General features: G+C 32.3%; 1 protein-coding gene across 2 annotated transcripts in view; it reads right to left on the reverse strand.

Moving 5' to 3' along the window:
- The window catches only part of LOC118182863 (agrin-like), a 1858472-nt gene that overhangs the window by 112475 nt on the left and 1721860 nt on the right, over nt 1-24137 (reverse strand). For both annotated transcript variants that reach the window (XM_085810649.1, XM_085810648.1), the window contains exons 20-23: nt 22193-22317; nt 20385-20492; nt 12462-12596; nt 6709-6952 (exon numbers count right to left, since the gene is read on the reverse strand). In XM_085810649.1, the coding sequence (XP_085666775.1) occupies nt 6709-6952; nt 12462-12596; nt 20385-20492; nt 22193-22317 (612 nt within the window). The remainder of the gene's footprint in view (nt 1-6708; nt 6953-12461; nt 12597-20384; nt 20493-22192; nt 22318-24137) is intronic.

Consider the following 24137-nt stretch of genomic DNA (forward strand, 5'->3'; position numbering starts at 1 on the left):
TAACAGGACATTTATATGGCCATACAAACACGAACTGCATTTGTTTTACTGTTTTAGCATTTGTTGTTGCAATTTACTATGGTAATTTTGCATATTCATAATAAAATTCAAATAAAAATACAAATTAAAAATACAGTTACAAAATAATAGGATTAAAATGCAGGCTCATAGGTAAAAAACATTACGTATTATGCATATGCAGAAGAGGAAGTCATCCATCACTGACTTTGAGCAATTACTCAGACTTTGCGATGCAAAAACTGTCCTCCTGGGTTGATCGGTGGGTTATGCCTCCTTGGATAGCCTCTAGGAGTTGACGTGTTTAACTTTATAAGGCTGTTATTCGAGCTAGCCAGATCTGGGTACTTATTCCTTCTACTGCACTGTAAAAACTGAATGTTGAGTGTTATGCAGAGACTGTTAGAAAACGTGGTGCAATCTTTGTTGGATTGGACGTGAAAATACACCCAGTGGAACAATAAATCGCAAATTCATAAAAAAAATTGAAGACACTGTTGCGGCATCATAAATTAAATAACTACGCTGTCAATCCAGTCGGAAAACATCGCTGTTGTGCATGACAATGCTATTGCAAGTTTTAAATAATCCGAACTTAAAAAAAGTAAAAATAAAATAACTTCAAGAGGAAATTGAACATGTAATTAGTATCTTTGATAGACAGATTAGTGACAAAATGTTTACGATTTTCATCGAAAGAGTATTGTGCTGTGTAAAATGTTCTGGAGGATATACGCCAGACATTATTTTTCGTTCTTAAATCGGAATATTTATCCCTGATAAGTGCGTAAAAAACAGTTTCCTTTTCCTAAAAAATAAGTATTTTAGTGGGCATACTAAGTCAGGCGCTTTTATTGGGACACCTTTTATAATATGATATTTTATCCAAAACTCATATAAACATGATTTGGTGTCTATTTCAAATATAGTATTTGACTATTTGCATACTTTATATATACACGTACTTGATATTTATATGTTAAGCTCTCGTGATATTTTGTTTAATTTGAAACTAATTTTGTACAGGATCTTCTAATTATAAAAAGATTTTTTTTCTAAAGACGAAGTTTGGAAACTTCTTCCGCTCGATTTTGTGATTGGGTTTTATTTAAACAAAAAGAAGACCCATCCTTTGGTTAGATAGGGAAAATGCAGTAAAATATGTTGGTGGTTGAGGGGGAAGGAATTTTGAATAGCTTTTGTGATAAGTTACCGCCATTTTAAAGCACTTCCCTAGATTAAACTTTGATGAGAAAAGTGATGAAAAAAATGAACTTCAATAAAAAAAAATAAAAATAAACTCCATTGCAAGGAAAAAAATTAAAGCATTTCCTTAAGCAAATTCTTCCACATACTTCATCGTCTGCGCATATATTTCTTTTGCTGAAATGCTGAACAGGATAGACTTGCTTAAAATTCTGAAACAAATTAAATTATAAAGAAAGCATGTTAAATAATCACTCCGCAGCCTCTGATAAATCGAGAAGAAAACGGAACAAATGAATAAAAGCTGTATAAAAAGTGTTGCGATCAATAGAACAAATCAGAAAAGTTAATTACTTTGAAACGCGAAGAATAAAGGAAAAGGCAAACAAAAGAGAAATAATTGCAGCGATTACAAGCAGTCTTGATAAATAATTGGTTATTTTAATTAATTTATTTATTCGAATATTAAATCTAAAAGAGAGCATTTCCTCTTTCCTGTAACTTACGTAATGAGGTGGAAGCCTTCATCCGCATATCATTTATCCCTTAAGAAACAACGATAATGAGAATTAATTACACAGCATTGCATTTAAAGCATTTCCTGTTAGAGTCTGATAGCGAGAGTATTGGTGAAATAATGCGTTGTTTTAAATTATAATTGCGAATTCTAATTCAGATGTGAATTGCATGTGATACTTGAATTAGAATAATGAATTAAGAACAAGGTCAAAATCTACTCCTGAATGTTTTTCTCAGAAATAATCTAACTCAGAAAAAAGAACATATTTTGAAAGGTTCTAAAGGTGAAATTAGTATAAGAAGTTTTAAAACGCATCGAACACTTATCTTTCCATTTTTATTTCTATGCAACAAATAACAAAAAAAGCTTTTACTTCAATATTTATTTATTAACCTAATAATACGTAAACAAAGAGATAAATAAATAGAAAAAAAACAGAAAGCTAGATTTAGGAAGATAGGTACTAAATTGACATATGAAATATAAGGTGTAAAAAATACTTAATTGAAATTTAAATATGTTGTATTAAACTAGTTTATGATATGTTGTAAGGTATATTTTAATTTTACAACAGTTACTTTAATTTCAAAGTGATTACCTATCGATTCTTATTTCCACTTACAACTCCCTACCACAATTCGCGTTGAATGTAAATGAGAGGAAAATAGTATTTAAGGAAAGTTCAACTTGTAGAGACTTTAGGTATTTTTGGAAGCGGGAGAAGTGAAAAATGAGCAAAGCCTTCACCGGGAATCGAACCACGGACCTCTGGAATACGCGCCCAGCATGCAGACCTCTACACAACGAAGGCACGCTAAGAAGGCGGAAGAAATACCGTCTATACACACCTTTCTAATGGGCGACTGAGGTTTTTACGAGAACCAATCGCCAAATCCTGTGTGTAGAGAATCATCATCCACCACCCTTTTTAGTTCTGGCGTCGCTGTAGAGACATTAGGTATTCTTTGGAAGCAGGAAGAGGTGAAATGATCAACGCCCCTTCGCCGGAAATCGGACCGCGGACCTCTGGAATACGCGCCCAGCGTGCAGACCACCACACCACAAAGGTATGCTAAGAAGGCGGGAGAAATACCCTATAAACTTACTTCCAGAGAGAGAGCTAGAAATCCTGAGTAGTGCGTGTTTGCTTTCGCGCTAAATATCTCTTGAAACTGTTATCCACGGCCATTTATTACGTACCTTTTGATATTTGCCGGCTATTTTAAATTAAAGATCAAGTACATTAAATAATTGTGTTAGCTTTGGATAAGTCTCTTACTTAGTTTTAGTTCTTTTTTCTTATTCTGAGTTGTATGCTTGAGTAAGGGGCCAACTTTTCACCTTATTCTGAGTGAAATAAAGCGTATTTAACCACCTTTGCGTCTACGTCGTTAGTTATTTGAAGTCAGCGATAAGTCACTTAATAGTTCAACAGGTTCCCCAACATTTACTTTAGAAAAAAAGCGTGAGGTATGTATCGATAGAAAATTAAACTTTGAATGATAGTATAAATAGGTTCGAATGGCAATGAAATAAGCCTCTAAATCAGTGATTCTCAAGGTGGGTAGCACCACCGCCGTAGTAGCACGACACTAAAACTCCGAGTTTAGATGTATTATTTAAAAAAATTAACTTATTCCTTCTTGCTTTGTTTCAGATATTTCTATGTCTCAGAAAAATGATAGGCAATACAATGCTAATTATTTGAAATATGGTTTCATTCAGACCTTTTTAAATATTAATGCGTCAAACACGTTAAAAACGTTTTTTCAAAGGAAAGAATGAACGTTCCAGACTCTTTTTTACATTCAGAGACTCAAAGACAAGTTTATAAAACAATTGTATTACTTTTCAACAGCATTCGAAGATGACTATGAAATGTATGCTTCTTATAATACTGCTTTATCTACTGCATTGCTAAAAATAGTAATATCGGTTTATTCTCTTGCGTAAAGCTCTATCGATTTCGAGGGAGATCAGACACAGGTCCTCCCCCTTCATCATGAGAGAGAAAAAATTGAAAAGAAATAGGAGCACCATGGTCATTCTATATAGAAAGCTCTGGGCAGAGCAAAGTGGAAAAGGACGTAATGCCATTTGTCGAGAAAAATAGTAATAAAATGTTAAAAACAAATATATTAGAAGTCTAAAAGCGTTAGGAAGAACTGGGTTAGAATTATTGTCGTTAGCTAAAGAAGATGCAAAGTCGTTACGTTATTTTGAAGCAGGATACGGGAAAAATAGGCAGTGCACTAGCCAGGACTCGAACCTGGACCTCTCGAGTACGTGTCGAGTGTGCTACCGTTGCACCACGAAAGCATGCTGGAAGGAGGGTGAAAATACCTCATACATATTGGTGATGATTCTCTGTGAATTAAGCCGCTCGGTGTTCATTGGCAGCGCAATCTTATAAATATTTTTGACTATTATAACTTCAGGAAAATTCAATTCACCAATTGAAGAAACTTTGTAAATAATGTTCACAGAATCAAAATCAAAATTTTGATTAAATGTCCGTCTGTGATTTTCTTTGGGCGTAATATAAAATCTGAAAATTTTCAGATTTAAAAAAAAAATAATAATAAATGTGATACAGGACAATAATATTTGGTGGATACGATTTATAATGTTATTTACAGTTTAAAGTGAAACGCCACAAAATGCCGTTTTGAGAATAAAAGCTCTTCTGAGCTACTGCCCCTTTGGGCTAAAAAAAAAAATCGGATAAATCGTGCTTAACTTTAACCAGTCTTCTCTTCCCAAAGTAAAACCCTGCTACACGCAGAAAATTTCCTTCAGTACAGAGTAAAAGGTGATTTTATGAGCTAACACCTTTCGTGTGTACTTTCTGTTTAACTTCTTTCTAGTTTATGTTTAACTGAAAATAAAGTTAGCAAGCTTTATCAAGAATGGAAAGGTAAAATAAGTGTAAATATACTGAGAGATTTATTTCTGACTTGTTTTGAATTGATCTATAAGGTATTTCTCTTACCTTCGTGGATTCTGCATGCTGGGCCGGTATTCCAGAGGTCCGTGGTTCGATTCCTGGCGAAGGCAGTTGTTAATTTTTCATCCTGCCTGCTTTCAAAAAATATTTAATGCCTCTACAGTGGCGCCCAAACTAAAAGGGTGTTGGATAAGGAATCTCCACACCCAGGATTTGGCGATTGGGTCCCCTAAAAATCACATTTGCCCTTTAAAAGGGGGAGTATATAAGGTATTTCTCCCACCTTCTGGGCGTGCCTTCGTCGTGTAGTGGTTCTGCACGCTGGGCCGGTATTCCAGAGGTCCCTGGTTCGATTCCCGGCGAAGGCAATTGCTAACTTTTCATCTCTCCGGCTTCCAACATTAACCTAATGTCTCTACAGAACAAACTACTAAATATCATTATCTCATGAATATAATACTTGCGCCGCAGTGGATTTGTCAGGTATAACAAATTCTGGAATAAAGGAGACCGCGAATTGTATATTTTTCTATATTGCAAGTGAATATCGTAAATATATGCCACTAGTGAATTTTGTGTTTGTAATCAACTCTTTCTATCTAACTGTAAATTGCTATGGAATTAGTTGCTAAAACGTTTCCCTGGATATAAAGCAATTTCAAACTAACGCTAAAATTCTTTCTAAAAAATAAAAACACTATTTACAACAGAATCTTTTGAAAGCATTTTATATAAAAAAAGTAGCTTTCGGTACAGATGTATTTTCTATACACGTCTTGATGTTTCTTATCGGATACCTCGCATGGAATTCGAAAAATTCTGCTCTTTCTAATGAGGGATTTTGATTAAAAGATTCAAGATATTTTAATGGCTTAAGCATCGTGATACTTTGATAAACGTTGGCTATAAAAGGACGGTAAATATTAAACTATTTAACGATCTTTCAATCAAAGGACAGAAGTAAAAGACTTCAAAAGTTAAGCAATGGTAAATTGTATGGCTGTGACTTAATTTTCAGCATTATCGTTTCTCATAGCTCTGCTTTATTATTATTAATAATTATGCCTCATGACACAGTTATTATAGTTTGATGATAATCTTCTTTAATATTCCAAATTTGTACCATCTTGTATAATAAGTTTCGTACTTTGACTGCAGCACTTGTTTAAACTTTACTATGAATTAAACAGAGAACTTAATGATATAAAAGTTTCCTAAAATACTGAATAACGTTTCAAAAGCTTAAAATTCCTTTAAGATTTTTTTAAAAAGAGAAACTTAAAAAAATGTATTTTAATTAAGCTGAATAATGTAAAGAAAATACGATTATTAGGTAGTACTGAATTAATTTAGTGTAATATATTAATAGAATTTTGAAATTATTACTGATGTCTACCAATGCTTCCGTCCGGAGCACTATGGTAAAACTAACTAAGCACTGTGGTAAACTATGGGGCTAATATCCGGAGCACTATGATAAAAATACCTCTTTTGATATGTATTATTCCTATGATAATTAGGTAATATATTTTTATAATTCAAATAGAACTGTCCTACAAGCATTTTGTGCAAATACATAAGTTTTCCGTTCATGCATATATTAAATAAGTATAAAAGTTCGCTAGGTTTTCAGTTAAATGTTGCATAAACTTGTTAATGATTGATATAATAACTTTTATATATGCCTTAATATTTTTACATTTATATTTAATATGCTCATTTATAGATATCTTTTCAAATTTTTCTTCAAATGTATGATAAAACCTAAATAGAAAGATTTCCGATACCCTTTCATATATTTTATGTCGCCAAATACAATTTGAAATATATCCGGATAATAAGAGACAACAATAGAAGCTCTTCATTGTGAGCATGTATGGAATTTCGGGAACAATGGTCTTTTCAAAGACATAAATATCCTCTTTTGATCATAGTTCGTTACATAAATGTCGGAAAGTGCATATTCGATAAAGATGCATGAACTTAAATCTCCGATACCAAGAAACGATATACTTACGATACGGCCTGAACAGCACTCCCCAAGTCATATCTAAAATCGATATATCCATCTGAAACCGTAATCGCAATGAAATCTCCTTTCCCGGAAGACTGCTGGCCGTTATAAAGAAGAGTTCCGTCTAAGGATCTTGTGAGAAACCACACTTCGATGTTGAATGCTTGTCGCACATTGGACAATGTAGGAAACTCTAAATAAGATTGGCCATTAAAGTCAGGAACGAATATACCTTCGGATTCTTTGGCTGGAATAAAAAATGAAATACCTATGTGTTATAATACGTATTTTGCAATAAAATATACAGCATACATACAAATTTTAGTAAAAAATTAAAAAATGAACGCTTTTGGTAAATTTTTAAAATACGTTACAGTACATTTTTACCATACGCTCAGCCTTAAGCAAGCTGCTATTCTCTTTTATATATATAACGTAATCATTTATACATAACGTTAAATATTAAAATAATATTTCAGCTTTAAAAATAAGGGTAAAAAGGAAACCTAGATTTGTAAAAACATTTTTGCTCCTGAAGAAAAGGAAACTATGTCTTTTTTTCGCTGAAATCGAAAGAGAATTATTTAAAATCTATTTCATACTAAGGTTTTTTTGTGCCTAGTTTTAAACGCTACAGTCGCATGTTTTTCTTCTACTATATAAACTTTAAGATATTTACTTTCTCTTTGTTTGTTTACGCATGCATTTAAACATCAGATGTCCGCGTTAAACACATATTAAATGGTTTTAAAAGCTACTTATAAAAATTACATTTTTTTGGGCATATATTTCATTTGTTCTAAGCCCATAAATTTATTTTAGGTTGTAAGGTGTATCCTAACAGTTATCTTTAATTACTTTAATTTAAGTTACTTTCCTATCCTTCCTAAAATTCAGCTTATAATTTCCAACCAGAATGTGCTTTTAGAATCGCGTGTAAAGCAAATGAGTGGTATTTAAGTCGAAGTTCCATTGACTTCGTTAGACGGCCATAGTTTCTGACTAGCGCGCGTTCGCCTTTGGCCTACGTGTCCCTCTAAGCTATTACTACGCTCGGCTGTATTGATAGCTTCGCCAGCTTATTTCATATTTAGGGGCCAACTACTTAGAAATTCTTGATAGTTCCGGCCATATCTTTTAGTTAAGCATTAGTTAAGTTTTATTTCTTAATACTTTGAATTCAAGCCCAAGTGGAGGCTTTACTGTACGTTCTGAGAAAGGAGCCGACATTCTTATTTTGAATAGAAAAGGGTAATTAACCCTTCTTGAGTTTTACGTCTCTATTCCCGAATTCAAGCGATTATTCGCGTATCTGTTCACAAGGTTCATACACATTTGACTGTTAGATAAAAGGGTGGAACCCCACAAGGTTTCAATTTAATTAAATCTTATTACTTTGGATGGTAATTAGCTCAAAATTTTATGGAAGTTCTGTTGCATGATATGATAATTTTGAAAATTTGAACAACGTAAATTGTAAATGCTTTTATGCTTTATATCTAGTTTTCTCTTCATTTCATTATATCTATACATCAAACCTTAAGGTTAACTTCTCGCCATATGATTTATAGAACATCCTAATTTAAGTATTTTAAAGAATAAAACTAATTGTAAAATGAAGATTTCAGATTGTTGTCCAGCACCTCGAAACGTTTATCATTAAACTGTAGAGTCATTAGGTTGATTTTGAAGCAGGAAACTTGAAAAATGAGCAATGCTCTCCCCGGGAATCGAACCACGGACCTTCGGAATACGCGACGAGCGTGCTGACCACTGCACTATGAAGGCGGGAGAAATACCTTATATACTCACCCTTTTAAAGGGCGACTGAGGATTAGGGTCCCAATCGCCAATTCCTGGGGGTGAAGAATCATCATCTACCACCCTTTTAGTTCAGGCGCCACTGTAGTGTTATTAGGCTAATTTTGAAGCAGAAGACTTGAAAAATGAGCAATTCCCTCCCAGGAAATCGAAGCACGGACCTCTCGAATACGCGCCGAGCGTACTCGCCACTACACTACGAAGGCATGCTAAGAAGGCGGGAGAAATACCTTATAAAACGTTTAAAAATTATAGAGTCATAAACGATTAAATAATTGCAGTTGTATGATATTTAAATATTTATAATTTTGAAATTTAAAACATTTCCTTTTTAAACTGCGTGTGCCGATTCCATTTCAATGCTAAAAGAATTGCAGCGAAACAGCTATGATTTGTGTACTGTTTAACGAATTCAGTCCCCTACAAATTTAAATTATAATAAATATAAAAATCATATATTTCTGACGAAGAATATTAAAAAAAAAAAAAATTAACACAATTTCCTTCGGAATTTTCTATTAAAATTGGAATCCTAGCAGTGTTGTAAAACAAGCCCATGAAAAAATTCGCTCTAGAATCGGTTACGGTAAAAGATAAATCGAAGTTTTTGCCATTTAAAGGGTTAAATTTGTTACTTACTTCTATATTTCAATAAATTCAGCGATTTAAGTCCTCTAATCTACGCAATATGCTACAGTATGAAATTTTGTTTAAACATGAAGCTTCGCATGTTATAAAAAATTTAACTTATTACCATCTTTCTTTCTCTAAATATATTTATTAACTTTAGAAAAGTAACCAAGCATGCAAACAGGAATATTTCAATATGTTAAAATTATTATTTTTTCTATTAAGGTTTCATGACATGGTGATTTTCCTGTTTGCCTGCATGGTATATTTGAACTGCTTTAATTAGAATTAAAAAAATATTTATGAATTTTATAAACAGTATGTCTGCATAGAATGATCAATTGTTGTTTTTCGGACAAAAAGCTTTAGAAAAATAATTAAACTTGAAATTATATGAAAATTTTGATTTCTAACGTTTTATTATTTCCATAAAATTAGTGGTAGTTAGATACGTTTGGAATGATGTAATTATGCATGGTTATGAAACTTAACATATTAATATATTTTTATATATCTTTATCAATATAAAGAAATTAATGTGCATTTACAGGATGTGAATTATAAGTAATTATATTTTTAAGATTTCTTAAAAGTGTAAATTTCCTCCTTTGCGCATGATTTCTCGAAAAACGTTGGTCAGAATTTCAAGCAAATGAGGACAATTACGTAACTTTTGTTTGAATATAAAATTATGAATTATTATGCTGCTCGCTTAAAACATTTTCATTTACTTTCAATTACGTTTAATGCGCCGAATCACTCTGAATGTCCGTTTAACTTTTCAAACTGTTGCCACTAAATATTATTGCCGTGTATTATATTTGAAGAAATTGAATAGTGAAGAATCTGCATAAATGTATGCATGTTTCTCGCACTGTGATAAAACAGCGGTCCTAGAGCCATCCAATTTTGAATAACGTAATCCTACTGCGAATATGGGCATGCGGAAGCCCAAATTTGAAATTTGGGATTTGTTTTATTATCGATTTCATATTTTGTAAAACTTGAACGAATTTTTGATTAACAGACTCAAGGATTTCAAAGCGAGCAATGGCAATGTTGTACAGAAAAAAAAAAAAAAAAAAAGTTTACCTCCAGCTCATGAGACTGTGTATCGCAAATTCTAAAGATATGCTCAATTTAAAATTATTTTGCGATATTGTCCTTGAACTGAATTTTATGTTTTAAGTGCGAAGAACATGATGTTTAATAAATAAAAGTAACACTCAAAATGTTAAGGAAATGCCCCTTTGGACGTAATTTAAAATGTGAAACCTTTCAGACTTTTAATTTTATTTAAAATGATTTAATGTATAGAGCATAAAATAAAGGAGAAAATGAGATATTGAAGTCATCGAAATAAGCATTCCAAATTTCCCGATTTTAAATCGGTTAGTTAGAGCTTTAAGATGTGTAATATTTTAGTTATATTTTGAGATTGTAGAGGTATCTGACGTATTATATTAGACAAAGCGAAGAGAAAAAAGTGTGTAGCGTGGACTCGCTCAGCTGATCAATGTTACGTTGTTCTGGCGCATTATTTCTCAAAGTTAATACGTGCTCTTATCACACAAAAGTACTACCTCAGTATTTGAAAACACTAGAAAATATCCAAACGTTTAATTTAATTATTTTATTTTATTTTGAAGGTGGAGATGGCGACAAAGTTTTAGGTCTCTCATTTTGGAAAACAGATGAGGTATTATTTTAGATATTTAAAAGTATGAATTTTAAGATTCCAATAATACAATCAGTAGGACATTATAAAACTCCCTTATGATGATCTAATTGTATGATTTTGCATTCTGCGAACTGTTTTAATGTTATTTTAAGATATTATGACGCAAATCAACTTCAAGGCATACGCCGACTACTTTAGTTATTATTTATTGTAACTTTAGTTTTAGATATTATTTCCAAAGTTAGCAGTAACATCACCATCGTAGCAGAGTTTAACACGTTGGCTTATTCGATTCGTTTTTACTAGTTAAAATAGAAATGGGTAATACATGGAACATTTGCTATGATAATCGTTTCATTGCAAACTAACAATGCGAGGAAGCTTATGTGCTGGATGATTGAAAAAAAGACGTAATTACAAACTTAGCCGTTCATTTCTTTCATTGGATGACACAAATATTTTCATAAGACAATAATTTTTACTCGTATTTTGACAGAATAAGAAATCCACGCTGCCCAAACCGGGATAGTGGTTAGTGAGTATGACTGCTATACCGAAGTGCCGGATTCGAATCTCGGAAGAGGCATGAATGTTTGGAAATGTGTAGTGACGTTGCGGCATGGAGTCCTTCTACATATATGGACACCCGAAAGTCCTGACGTGTAGTTTGAAGGTAGGGGAGAGGAGTTGAAGGCCTTCGGACCACTTCCGGGGTGCTCTCCCTCTCAAAATTGGGGTAGAAGTCATCCTTGCGGCTTTGGCAACCATTCTTCCATGAAATATGAACACAACAACAAACAATAAGAAATCCAGATAGTGGGGAAAAAAAAAGAAATTTTTTCAGGTGTTCAGTAGTTTGCGCATACTAGAGTAAAAAAAAAAAAAAGGAATGTTTTCTTTCTATTATTTACTCATGACATGGAAAATTTGTCTAAAAAAGTATGTTCTAAAATTAAAAAGCATTAATTCTATTATATTTTTATCTTCGAATTTGATAAAAACAGAAAGACTGATAAAAATAATTTATAGTTCTTTTAAATATGAAAAAAAATATGTCTATCTGCTTTTGTGCAACTTTATTTCAGTATACATAGATCGGAAATCAAATGAATGTTCTACGATCATTTTAATTCACAATAATTAAGTATTAAAATAATTAATTTTTTAAAACAATCTTCACAATTATAGTGAATAACGTGTAATTGGCACATTTCTATACAAAATATCTTTCCTTTCTGATATCAATGTATAAGTGTACCTTAAATATTATGTAAAAGCTCTGAATGAAACAGAACAAAGGCTTTACATTACGTATTACAAACTGATCATCTACTGCATGCACCAATGTAAATCTTCACACAATTCCTAGATAGAAACTTATGTAACACATTATCTGGAACGTTTCTTGTGAGTGTGACATACACTTGCTTTATTTTATTTTACATATAGTTTTAATATCACGGACAGCTGGATTGCTTATATCTTTAAGGTAATGTTACTACTTTCACAGATTAAAAACTTGTCTTATTAATATTATGTCGTGAATTTCACGGAATCACTGAAGAATTACTGAAATTCGAAACTCTTAACTTATTTCATGTTAGTATTTATGTGTAATACTTACGCTTTTCACATAGTTTTCCAGAACGTTCAGGTGGACATTTGCATATAAAACCATGCTCATGATGGTGTACACAAGTTGAGCCCTCCGAACAGGGATTATTTAAACAAGCATCTTCTACAGTTTCACATGTTTGACCTGTAATCACAAAACCAGTGCATCAACATACCTATTTCAGAATACTAATTAAATTTACTGAACAAAATACTAAATATTCATATGATACTTAAAGTGGTAAAATTACATTGACGTTTTGATCTTTACAAAATATATTTGATGTAATTGTTGAAGCAACATTTAAGAAATAGAACATGCATAAAAGTCTTCAGACTTTGGAAAAACAAAGATCATCAAACAGAATCAGAATTAAAAGAGCATTTACTGCCAATCAATTTTCCCAGCTGATTTATTAATTTATCAAAATTATGATAATTTCTAATGTATTCGTTACCACCCTACAATAGAATTCTTGAATATATTTCATTGCATCTACGCTATAATACAGATTATTAAAGAGAAGGTTTATAAACCAGTAAATGACATACGGCTCCCTTATTTTGCATAACAAATTATTTTAAGTTCGGTACCTTGCCTGAATTCCTCAATTTCCCCTCGCATTTCCTCGCCAGGATGTAAATTTAAAGTGAGTGTTTAAACAAGTGAATCTCTGACTTTATTCAGAGTGTGTTTCCTCTAGCTAGCGCACGTTTCGTTGCTATATCTCGCTGTTACATGGTCATTGCGGATAATTGTCCCGCCTGTTAGGTTTTGTTGAGTCAATCTTAAGTTAGCCATACTTTAGTGTGCTAATCGAGCATTATTCTAATTAGAATTTGAATTGATTTATATTCTACGTTTACGTTTCACCGCAAGTTGACGGCGTTATTGTAAAGCACGAAGATCGTGCCTTTCTGTTATTAGTTGGAATTAATAAAGTGTTGTTTTCGCTCTTCTTGTGTGCTGGTATTTTATTCACGCCTGTGCGAGAATACGCCAGGTTAATTGCAGGATCTAGTTTAGTTTATGTGGAATAGAAGAGACAGATCTTATAGTATATCTAATACAGGAAACGTGAGAATTCAATTGTATCTTCGCTGGAATTTGAAACATTTGCCAGCTGGATATGCCAACGAGACTTCAGGAGTTTATATATGCACATCGTAAGAGCATGTAAAGAGGATGCAACAACTCCTTAAATACTGCCCCATTTATAAACAGACTAAGTCGGCCTCTTTCCAGATGGTGAATAGTTACCGTCCGTCATATTTTTGCTCCAAAGCCTCTCTAGAAACTTATTGGTTTTTGTCAAGAAGAAAACATCAAAAATCAATTGTGTTCCGTAATAATCATTACCATAAATATGAAGCATGTTTATTTTTGGGAGAGGGGCCGAAATGGCCTTAAAGTGCCTATTCTAAAGTAAAATATTATAGCTAGATACCCCGCATATGTCATAAGAGCGCGTGCAGAAAAACCCAGTAATTTTTATAAAAAACGAATAGATTATAAAAAACGAGAAAATAGAAACAGTAAGAATAATAAAAAGAATGATATTAAAAGAAAATTTAAGGGAATAAGATGGCCTTTAAATTTAGAAATAAAATAAAAGAATAAGATTTCTAGACAAAAATGCAGAAAATATTTTCTAATGCATACCTCTTGTTCTAATAGTATTGAACATTTGATTAAATTTATATGTATAATTTCAAACAAATGCTTATACAAAAAATTGATGCTCTATTCTTTAACCTACTGCTTTTACTACTGCAACAAAATTGCTGTCTATATAGCTTGTTCTAAATATTATACTTTTATTTTGTTTTTCAAAAATATTTGCTGATAAAACAAAGTGTGCGTCTTAATGAAAAAAGACCTAAGTACGACAGATTATTCCAGTTCAGTTATATTGAAGACGAAACCATGATCACATGAAATCAAAAAGGGAAGTGATTTTAATTTATTATTTTATCTATTTTCAAAAGCTTCTAATCATATTTCTAATAAAATATTTAAAATAAAATTGCATGCCTTTTCTTGTAATTTCTTGTAATATTTAAAATGAAATTGCATGCCTTTTCTTGTAATTTCTTGTAATATTTAAAATGAAATTGCATGCCTTTTCTTGTATTTATTTCCAAATAGTGAAGCATTCTGTGATATGCAGGCACAAAGTTTACCTTCAGTACCAAATCAGAAACAGAATGCCAAGCTAAATCCACTTTAAACTTGACCCTTTCTCTCTCGATATCTATGAATTTCGCTAGCCGTACATTTCCTTGTCTTCAATAATGAAAACGTTGGATAAACTTTAACAAATTTATTATCAAAATTACTGAATATTCATCTCTATTTTACCAGTTTCTAAAATATTGTACTGACTTGGTGTATAGGACTATCAACCGGCGAAGCGATTACGGGGACCGGCAAAGCCCTTACAATAGTTATCAATAGTTGTGATACCCAGCTAACAAGATTTAGGTGGAGTGGCAAAATGTTTCATCGATAAACCACGCAATTCTTAGTGAACTCTTTAATCAAGTGGCATCTAAGCCGATAGCATAGATAGCGCAATAAAGTACATAAATGAAATATTCAATGCATATTTAAATCCAAAGAAGTGAGTATAACATGTAAAACCATATTTCATGTACCAAAATTTTCTTGCTGGTTTTGTGTCTAAATATTTCAATTGTAATTCTTTACCGTCTGCTCAGGTTCAGTTTTTGTAGAGTAATTCTTTCAAATACATAGAAAATCATTTATTCCGAAATTTGATTGTCGTAAGTGACTTTAAACCGAGAAAAAAGTCAATTTAAGAGATCACTTTAAACTTTACAAAAGTAGTAATATAAGAAATTACTGTTGATCAATCTTTGGAATTTTGGAATCCATTCGGAATTACTTGTAACTAATCCTTTTGCTCTCTCCATTGATCGGGTGGTAAAAAAAAAAAAAAAAAAAAAAGCTGAATACTGGTAGTTCAGCCTGCTTTGGGCTTGAACCAGACAAATGGTCTGGCTGCTTGGTTGCATCTCATGGCTTTTTTCATGTGTATCGTGGATACAAGCCAATTACCCTGAGAAAGCCCTCTAAGAAGGCATCGCTCCTCTTAGAAATATAGCTTTCGTGTCTTTGCGACATTCAAATAACCTAACCTAACTTGTAACTCATTTTGGTTGGTAACATTAATGACTCTCTTGTTTATTATTAGATGCTACCAAATGTTCACTCACTTCTGTTTTGAAGTGTCATCATGCATCTCTGTTCCATAAATCCAAAACGTTTGTAAACAAATACACCTAACTATTTATGCATGCGTTATCTTTTCAACGAGAATCCTAATCGTCCGGCACCTCATCTTAATTAAATATAAAAAACAAATTCAAGCATTTCAGTCAATTCGCAATAATAGTAAATAGCTATTATTGTGAATTACTATTATTAGCTATTTATTATATTATTAGCTATATTAATAGCTATTTACTATTATTGTGAATTACACCTCATAAGGATTTTCATATCCGAAGCATGAATTAAGTCTCATTTATTTTTCGGCAAAAACGTGAGAGATGTAGTTCGTCTCCTCCTGTACACTACGGTGTGGTTGAGATCTGGCGAATAAGCAAGTCAGTGAATTTGACATATATCTAAAACAGATATATAAACTGATAAAACAGATATATAAACTGATTTACATAACTTATGGAGGTAGGGATATTTCTCTACCTCTATATTAACATTTTCATTCGTTTTTGAATAATTTACGTACTCTATTACGAGTTTCATTTGTTCTTTGTATAATTTATAATATATTTTACTTTGTTTTCACCTTTCTACATCATTATATTATTATTTAGAATTCAAATAATAATATAATAAATCATTGTTAATTAGTATCTTAGAATGTGTTTGCCTTTCAGAGGGAACGAGAAAAACAGCTTGCGTTTCAGCGGAAAGGGGAGATAACTCATCGCCTTTATGGGTAATTCAATCTTACCTAATTTCAGGTCAAAAGCGCTTCACCTGTGAGCACGCCCAAAGAGAAGTGAACGAAGAGTTATTTGTTTGTTTTAGCAATAAGTAAGAACAATCTTCATTTAATATTCAAAAGTCAACGCTGGAGGGATCTATGGATTATTTCAGCAGGTATATGAGTAAACTTCTTAAGCAAGTTTTAGTATAGGTGATGAGATAAAAACGAGATGCATCAGCGCCCCACGGTCATTCAAAGAGAATCTTTTTTACATAGTTCAAGCGTTGTGGGAACTCCCGTACTGAATTTGATAAGGACGATGACAGAAAAACGAAGTTGTTGAAGCTTAATTACGCACATTCTAGTACTGAAGATGCATTATAGTTACTTATTTTCCCTTAGTTATCAAGTAGTTTACATTAAAAATATCAGAACACACTTCATGATAAATTAATATTACAACTACGTCTATTATGCACTTTTTTAGTTACATAATTAGAATCGTATATCATTCTCACAAAAAGCTCCTCTCAATAGCAGTAAAAACTTTCTTTCGGTAAGACATAATAATAGCTATCATATAAAAAAGGGAAACAATATCGTAAGGAAAAGAGACAGTTCAAATAACAGTCGAAAAAGATTACGGTTAAAGTAAACAAAATAATTTTAAAAAAGAACTCACTTTTTCCCTCGAGAAGAAGTAAACAAAGTTAACTTCATTCAATTTTTCAAAAGCTTTCGGTTTTGTTAGAAAACTTCTTAAAGAAAAATATTCTAGAAAAATACGGATTGTTCTAAAGCGTACTAAACTGATTAAATGCAGTGACACAGAATGAAAGGCGATTTTCTTTAGTGCCTCCAGTTAGGAAGGGGAAGTTCTTCCACAGTAATATTTTTTTAGTGTATATTTTGATATTTGCTTAGAAATAATTATAGATTTTATGTTTCTGAAAATGTCCACAACTGTCGTTATTGAGACTGGTGTATTGATTTTGTCAGCAGCGAAAGTCAAGTTCTTAAACTAATTCGGGATTTAAGAATTAAAATCTAGGATTCATCGATTAAAACTGTACTTGCTTAAATTCGTATTGTAAAGGTTATTATTCCTGTGTGTATGCTCATATAAATACAGTTTAACGTGTGAAAATATCTGCCTGAGGTGAGAGACGTTCTCTTAAAAGACTTTCTAAGAAAAACTAGTTCAAACGTATGTTATACATACATATAAAATAAATAAATAAATAAATAAAAAACGAAAACATTCAATCAGCGAGTTAATTAATTAGAATAATAACCTAGGTCGAAACTACCAATGTTCAGCGATTTCAATCACTCGATTACTGATGAACGCAAGTAATGTTTAGAAACGGATGTCCTGAAAGCATGTTACAAACAGTTTGCTTAATAGGCACGATTTACGAAAACAAAATCCCTAAACCCCTTTCATATTTAGTGCATTTTGTTGATCTTATAATCGTTAATTTGCACGGAATTTTTATATTTTTTAAGAAATTAAAAATTAAATTAAATTTATATTTGAAGTATCATTTGAATGTCTTTCACTATTCATTTTTAGTCCTTGCTTGGTCTACAGTTCAGTTTAGCATTCAAATTCTGTCTGCCGCCCAACCGGGATAGTGGTTAGTGACTCTGATTGTCGTAACGAAGTGCCCGGGTTCGAATCCCCGAGAAGACATGGACCTTTGTAAATGTATAGTACTATGTGGCATAGGGGAACTCTAAATCTGAAACGAATCGAAAGTCCTCTCGAAAGGTTGTGGTCAAGGACGCGGGGTGGGGGACCCTTGGACACTTCTCCTCCCGACCCGGAGTGCTCTCCGTCGAAATTGCGGGTGGAGCTGAGTAAAGTCGTATTGTCGCCTGTATGGGTTTTCAAGGCTCTTGGCAACGACAGGTGCAATCTTGCATTCCTCGCCACGATGAATTTCGCGAGCTTGTTCTTGTTCTGATGTTAGTATCAGGAAAGTGGTATAAGTCACAACAACAACAACACATTCTGTGTAAATTCGATACGTTAAATGCATTTCGCAATTGTTTTTAAAATTTTATGTCGCAAAATCATCAGCTAACATTCTCATGGGCTTTAGTATACTGGAATGTAACTTATACAATAGTTTGAGTAGTTTATTAAAGTTCATTTTTAATTATAATAGACGCCGCTTAATGTGATCAATATTATCATTCGAATATTGTTGTGGAATTGCCGAAGTGTCGTCCGTTTCTATACGAAAACATGAAAAATACATTGCTTATTGTGATCAACAATTTCGTTAATATTATCAAAATATTATTGAAGTCACCTAATAAGGTCAAAAGTAGATTATAAAAATTGCAAAGTGTCAGGAGAATGTTGACAACGAAAAGTCGCCAAACAGCTTGTTTTCGCCTTTAGTAAAACCTTTTAATACTAGACAGAAAAGCAACTTTAATTTGATTTTGATTTCAAATAACATTATCGATTTTGAGGATGATCAGACGCACATCTTTTTTCTTCAGAACCAAAAACCTTCTTGAGAATTTTTTCCCGCATTCCCTTAAAACAAGCTCTTCTGAAAACATCAACGCCCAACTAAGGTTGTTTTTTCTGCTTAAATTTTACATCTGCATGTTCTCTTCCAGTGAATAAGGGATGCCCTCTGAGTGTTATGAATTAGGGATATAGCATCGATCAAATAATTTCCAGAAATGCTATGCACAGTTCGTAAATTAACTATTGCATTAGAGCCATTATGAAGGAATTATACAAATTTTTGTCCTAATAAAAATTCTGCGAAAAAATACTTTTGTATTTATATTAAATTACATTACAGTTCTATTACATTACAGTTTTCTTTCATTTAATATTATTACTTAGTTAATGTCATAAAAACAGCCGTGGACAGACCTGATCACACTAAGCGGCGCATGTATTAATATTATATATTTTTATATTTGAAAAGTCATATATACAGTATATATATTATATTATATTTGAAAAGTCATATATACTATTTATAAGTCATATATACAGTCATCTCTAATTTTATCCTAGGTTTTTTCCTCTCCATTAAAATACTACTTAAACATTTATAACTGTAACGTGCTGTTAAATAGCTTTGAAAACAAGCTTCATAAACTTTCATTCTATAAAGCTTATGATAACAATAGAGCATATACACGTTCTCTTAAACATGTAACTAACATAACTAAATTTCTCCAGTTGAGAACTGCGTATGTGATATGAGATGAATAATCACATTTCAGAAAGCTATTTCATAAAAAATGCATGTATGTAATTGATAAGTTTATCCTGATAATGGTGAGACCTAATCTGATCGTATTAGATCTGATAGAAAAAAGACTACATTAACACGTTATAAAAACGTAAGTTTATACAGTCCATTAATAGTTTCAGAAGATAAAGTAAAGCTATCATTACTTTTCAAATAGTATCATTCGGTTAAAATTTTAGCTGCCATGCAACAAGCGAAAATAAATAATTCAGATATGAATAATTACAAATTGATTCAAAACGCTTGCATAAGTTTATAAAAAAGGGAGCATATCAACTTTTGCCGCATAATAATGTAACGTTAGGTAACTATTTTCAGTTTAACACGCCCACCAGCGGCCGAACAGTAAAGACGCTGAATATTGGTAGTTCGTTCCGAGGTTCGAATCTCGCGAACGGGCTGGCTGCATGGTCGTTTTCGTTGTTTTCCCCGTGTGTAACGTGTATACGAGCCAGTTTTCGTTAGAAAGTCCTCACGAAGACATCCCTCCCTTTAGGCAGATAGTCCTCGTGTGCTTTGCCATAATTAAATAATCCAATTCAATCCGTTTAAAACATATTAACTACGTATTGTGCAGAAATAAAGGTTTAGCATATTGCTTCTTTTGTCATTCATTAAGAAATACATAACATGCACTATATTTAACTTAATATTACAAACCTGTGAAACCAGGTCTACAGGAGCAAGTGTATTCGTTATCACCAACTGGTTCACAGATGGCACCATTTTTACACGGCATACTCATACATGGACTTGTACCACATTCATCTATAATAAAAATAATAATAATGCATTTTAAATTTAATTTATCGAAAATGAAAAAGAAACTATAAAAAGATATCAATTAACTTAGAAGCTATGTATGAATTTGCAAAAGATAATAATATAAGATATAGAATAACGTTAATAGGGTTTTCCGTTCTATCGAGAAAAGTAGAAAAGTTTAAAATTTGGTTTGCAGTTTTAGAAGTACCCGTCGAAATTAGAAGCATAAATAATGATCCCAGGAATCTGAAATTGCACTCGATCATGTGAATTTACGTTCACTATATTACTCGCTGAATAAGATGGCAGCACTGGTCAAATTCTGGGCATGCATAATAAAAACGTTCACTGGAACAAAACGAAAAGGTACAAGCTACAAAAATGGTGATGAGTAACTGAAAGATTTTAAGGAATTAATAAGCAATATTAAATTTGAAAAAAAAAAAAAAAAAAAAAAGGATTACAGCTTATCAGTAAACAGCACAAATACGTATGTCCAAGTTATTACACATAAGTTAGGATCATTTCTGAAACTATTGACTGTTAATAAGAATATTAATTTTCATGCTTTGACAAGGCTGCATTTGACAGTTTGTCAAAAAACAAATACGCTGAACTCTTTAAAAAGTTTGGAAATGAATTCACTCAATACTTTTGAGACATGAAGGAAAGCAATGCTCTTCCAGAACGTCCCGTCAAACGGGTTTTTCCCTCTCTCTCTCTTGAATGACTTCCGGTTCGCACGAATATGCGGGGCTGAGGCCCTTGCATATCTCACTCAAGGAGTGCCGTCGTTCTTTTGGATGAAAAAGGAGCTGCCTAAAAATTGTACGAATTAGCTGAAAATGATTGGGTGGAAAATTAATCCATATTGAAGAATCATGCTAATGCAATTTGTAATGAACAGAAGAATGTGTGTAAAAGAAATATCTGAACGTGTGTAAAGCTCCATCTGGCAATATGTGTCATTGACGTAAAAATATTTCCAGTAAGCAAAGTGCACGATGTGAATAGATTTGAAATTCATGTTCTATCTTCAACAAGCAGCGCCGTATTATCGTTCTTCCGTATTCATGTTCTTCTATTTCCAGTGTTCTTGTATTTTTGTATGCTAGCAAGTTGAATATCTACCCCAGATTGCATATCAATAATTCATTCAATAAAGTAAAATTAAACTAACAATTTGTTCTATGAAGTCCTTTTGACATGTTTATGAGTAAGTGAAGTATTTTATTAATTTTTTAAAACGCAATGTACCCATCGTTTTTCAGGCCAGCAAATATTGGGCATGTGTAAATTGATTGATTACTTATAGGTACTTTGTTAAGATAGATTGTTAAACTTCAACACCACAGATATGTAAATTTTAACTCTACAAGAGATTATTAAATTTTTGTTGGAATTAAATAAAAGAATATTTCTTTTAACCGTTTCATTATTTTGCCATTTACTAGATTTCAACAATTAGATGACTTTTGGAGTATTAAAATGATGGAAAAATTATACAAATAGTACTTCCCTTTTGATAACAAATGATTGCTTAAATTATGATAATAATAGTAAATGAGTTGTAAGACTCATTTTTTGAAGTGCATGCGTTAAACAGATTAGAATGCTTCTTTTCATTTCTAGGACAATTTTGCATTCAATCTGTTCACATATCTACATTCTGGAAAAAAATTTGAAAAATGGCAAACACTTACGTATACCGCTGCCTCTTATGATATCCTTGGAGCTTGGATAGCGCAGATCAACTTCTTTTTTTCCGATCTTCAACCGCCGAATGCATCCGATCATTCCCGAGCTAACGGCAATGTTCTCGAATATTCTAAGAAAATAAATAGAACACCCATCAACTGGCGGTACCACTCATGAATGTTTATTGGAAACTAAATGGTCTGTGAATGACAGTAACTGCGCGCGTTCTTGAAAGGGCTATAAGATGTTACCGACCTATATCCATCTAGAAGTAGCTGGCTATTTACCCGCGTATTAGGCTTGTTATGATTTATTTCATGGTATATAATAGCGCCCATACCAGTTCTTCACTCATTCGGATGTTTATTTGTGCCACTGCTCTTTCTTATTAGAAGTCTTTAAATGCTCCAATCATGAATATCAGCAACAACAATCATAATAGTTACAAAGAAGGTATGATATTACTGATAGAGCGTATTTCTAATGAAAGATAATACTCTGATACAAGTGAAATGAAAATTCCACGTAAGAATGCTCATTACCTTAATGGTTGGAGATCCAAGCGTGTGTGTAAAAAATGAGCCATCGTATTTTAAATGGAAGGGCAGGATCATCGAAAATGACAGACCTGAATTTTAAACAATTTGGTTAGAAATATTATTTGGGTCAGGTTAACTATTTGCTGTAATATAAACAAAAATATTTTACATATTTAATTCGTTTTACTTTATAATTAATAAATTCGGAAATTAACTCGTTGTTTTCCCACTGAATGTCAAAGCGGTATTCTGTTTCTATACATTTAAATGGACTATGCCTGGTATCAGTGCAACCGTAAAAAATTTCATTTTGCAACAAGTGTCTATGTCCCACACACAGTTGCCCAAAATTGTGTCGAACAGTTATAAAATATTTAAATTCTCATTACCATAGCAGGTACTACTCTTTTTATTGCAAGCCATCATCTTTATGTGAAATACTGTTGAAAGACGGAGGCTTTATAGTTACTGACAAAAGCTTCTCTGTATGTAGACATTTTCTAACTAGTTTAGTGCACAAACTTAAACTGATATAAGTTTAGCACAATATAGTAGTTTAAAGCCAGATTCAGCGTTTCGAACCTGATTTTCATTACTAGTATTTATCAGTGTTTAGAAGTCTCAGTCACACTACCACATAAAGTTAGGAAAATAATTCAGTCACTGTTCGAGATCTATTGTTTAAACCCCACTAAAGAAATCGATGAAATTTAAAGAAAGTCTGCAAAATATTTAAGAAAGTTCATAATATTAGAGTACCGCACATTAAAATACAGAATAATCTTGTACTAGTAGGTAATGGGGAATAAAATAATTATAATTTAAATTCTCACAAATTAAAAAATTAACCGCACATGTAATAGAATGAAACTAAAGCTTAGGTATGATAATTCGCTGATATATATCCATTTAAAATCAGCTCAATGAATTTATATTAAAGTAATTAGGTCTAAGAAACCACCTGCTTATATTTTTATTACATTGTCATTGCACGGGGAAGGATGGAAACGCTTACATGCTTTTTTTTTTAAATCTGATTATGAAAAGACAATTTCGGAGCTATTTAATTCTTCATTTCTGTCTAAGACCAGTTATCTGATTTTAGACATAATATATAATAAATATACTTTTTGAGTATTGTCTCACCTAAAATTACCTTATTCATAAACTTAGAATCGTTTTACTGTGTAGGAAAGCATACGAATCAGGTTTCCTGTAATTCGAGGACCTCTCGCATAACGTCTCTCTAAGAAGAAGTAACAAAGAGTTATTGAAACTTACTCGTAAAATTATTTTTATTAGTCCAAAGGCGCTTTGTTTCTGAAGGACTATTGTTTTCGTTTTGCGATTTTGCGTCGACTCACAACTGCATTATATTTGAAGAAATCAAATAATGAAAAATGCGCATAAA

The sequence above is a fragment of the Stegodyphus dumicola genome, chromosome 2 (assembly GCF_044657685.1).
Source record: "Stegodyphus dumicola isolate Sdum_Otavi_A_Nest chromosome 2, ASM4465768v1".
NCBI lineage: Eukaryota > Metazoa > Arthropoda > Arachnida > Araneae > Eresidae > Stegodyphus > Stegodyphus dumicola.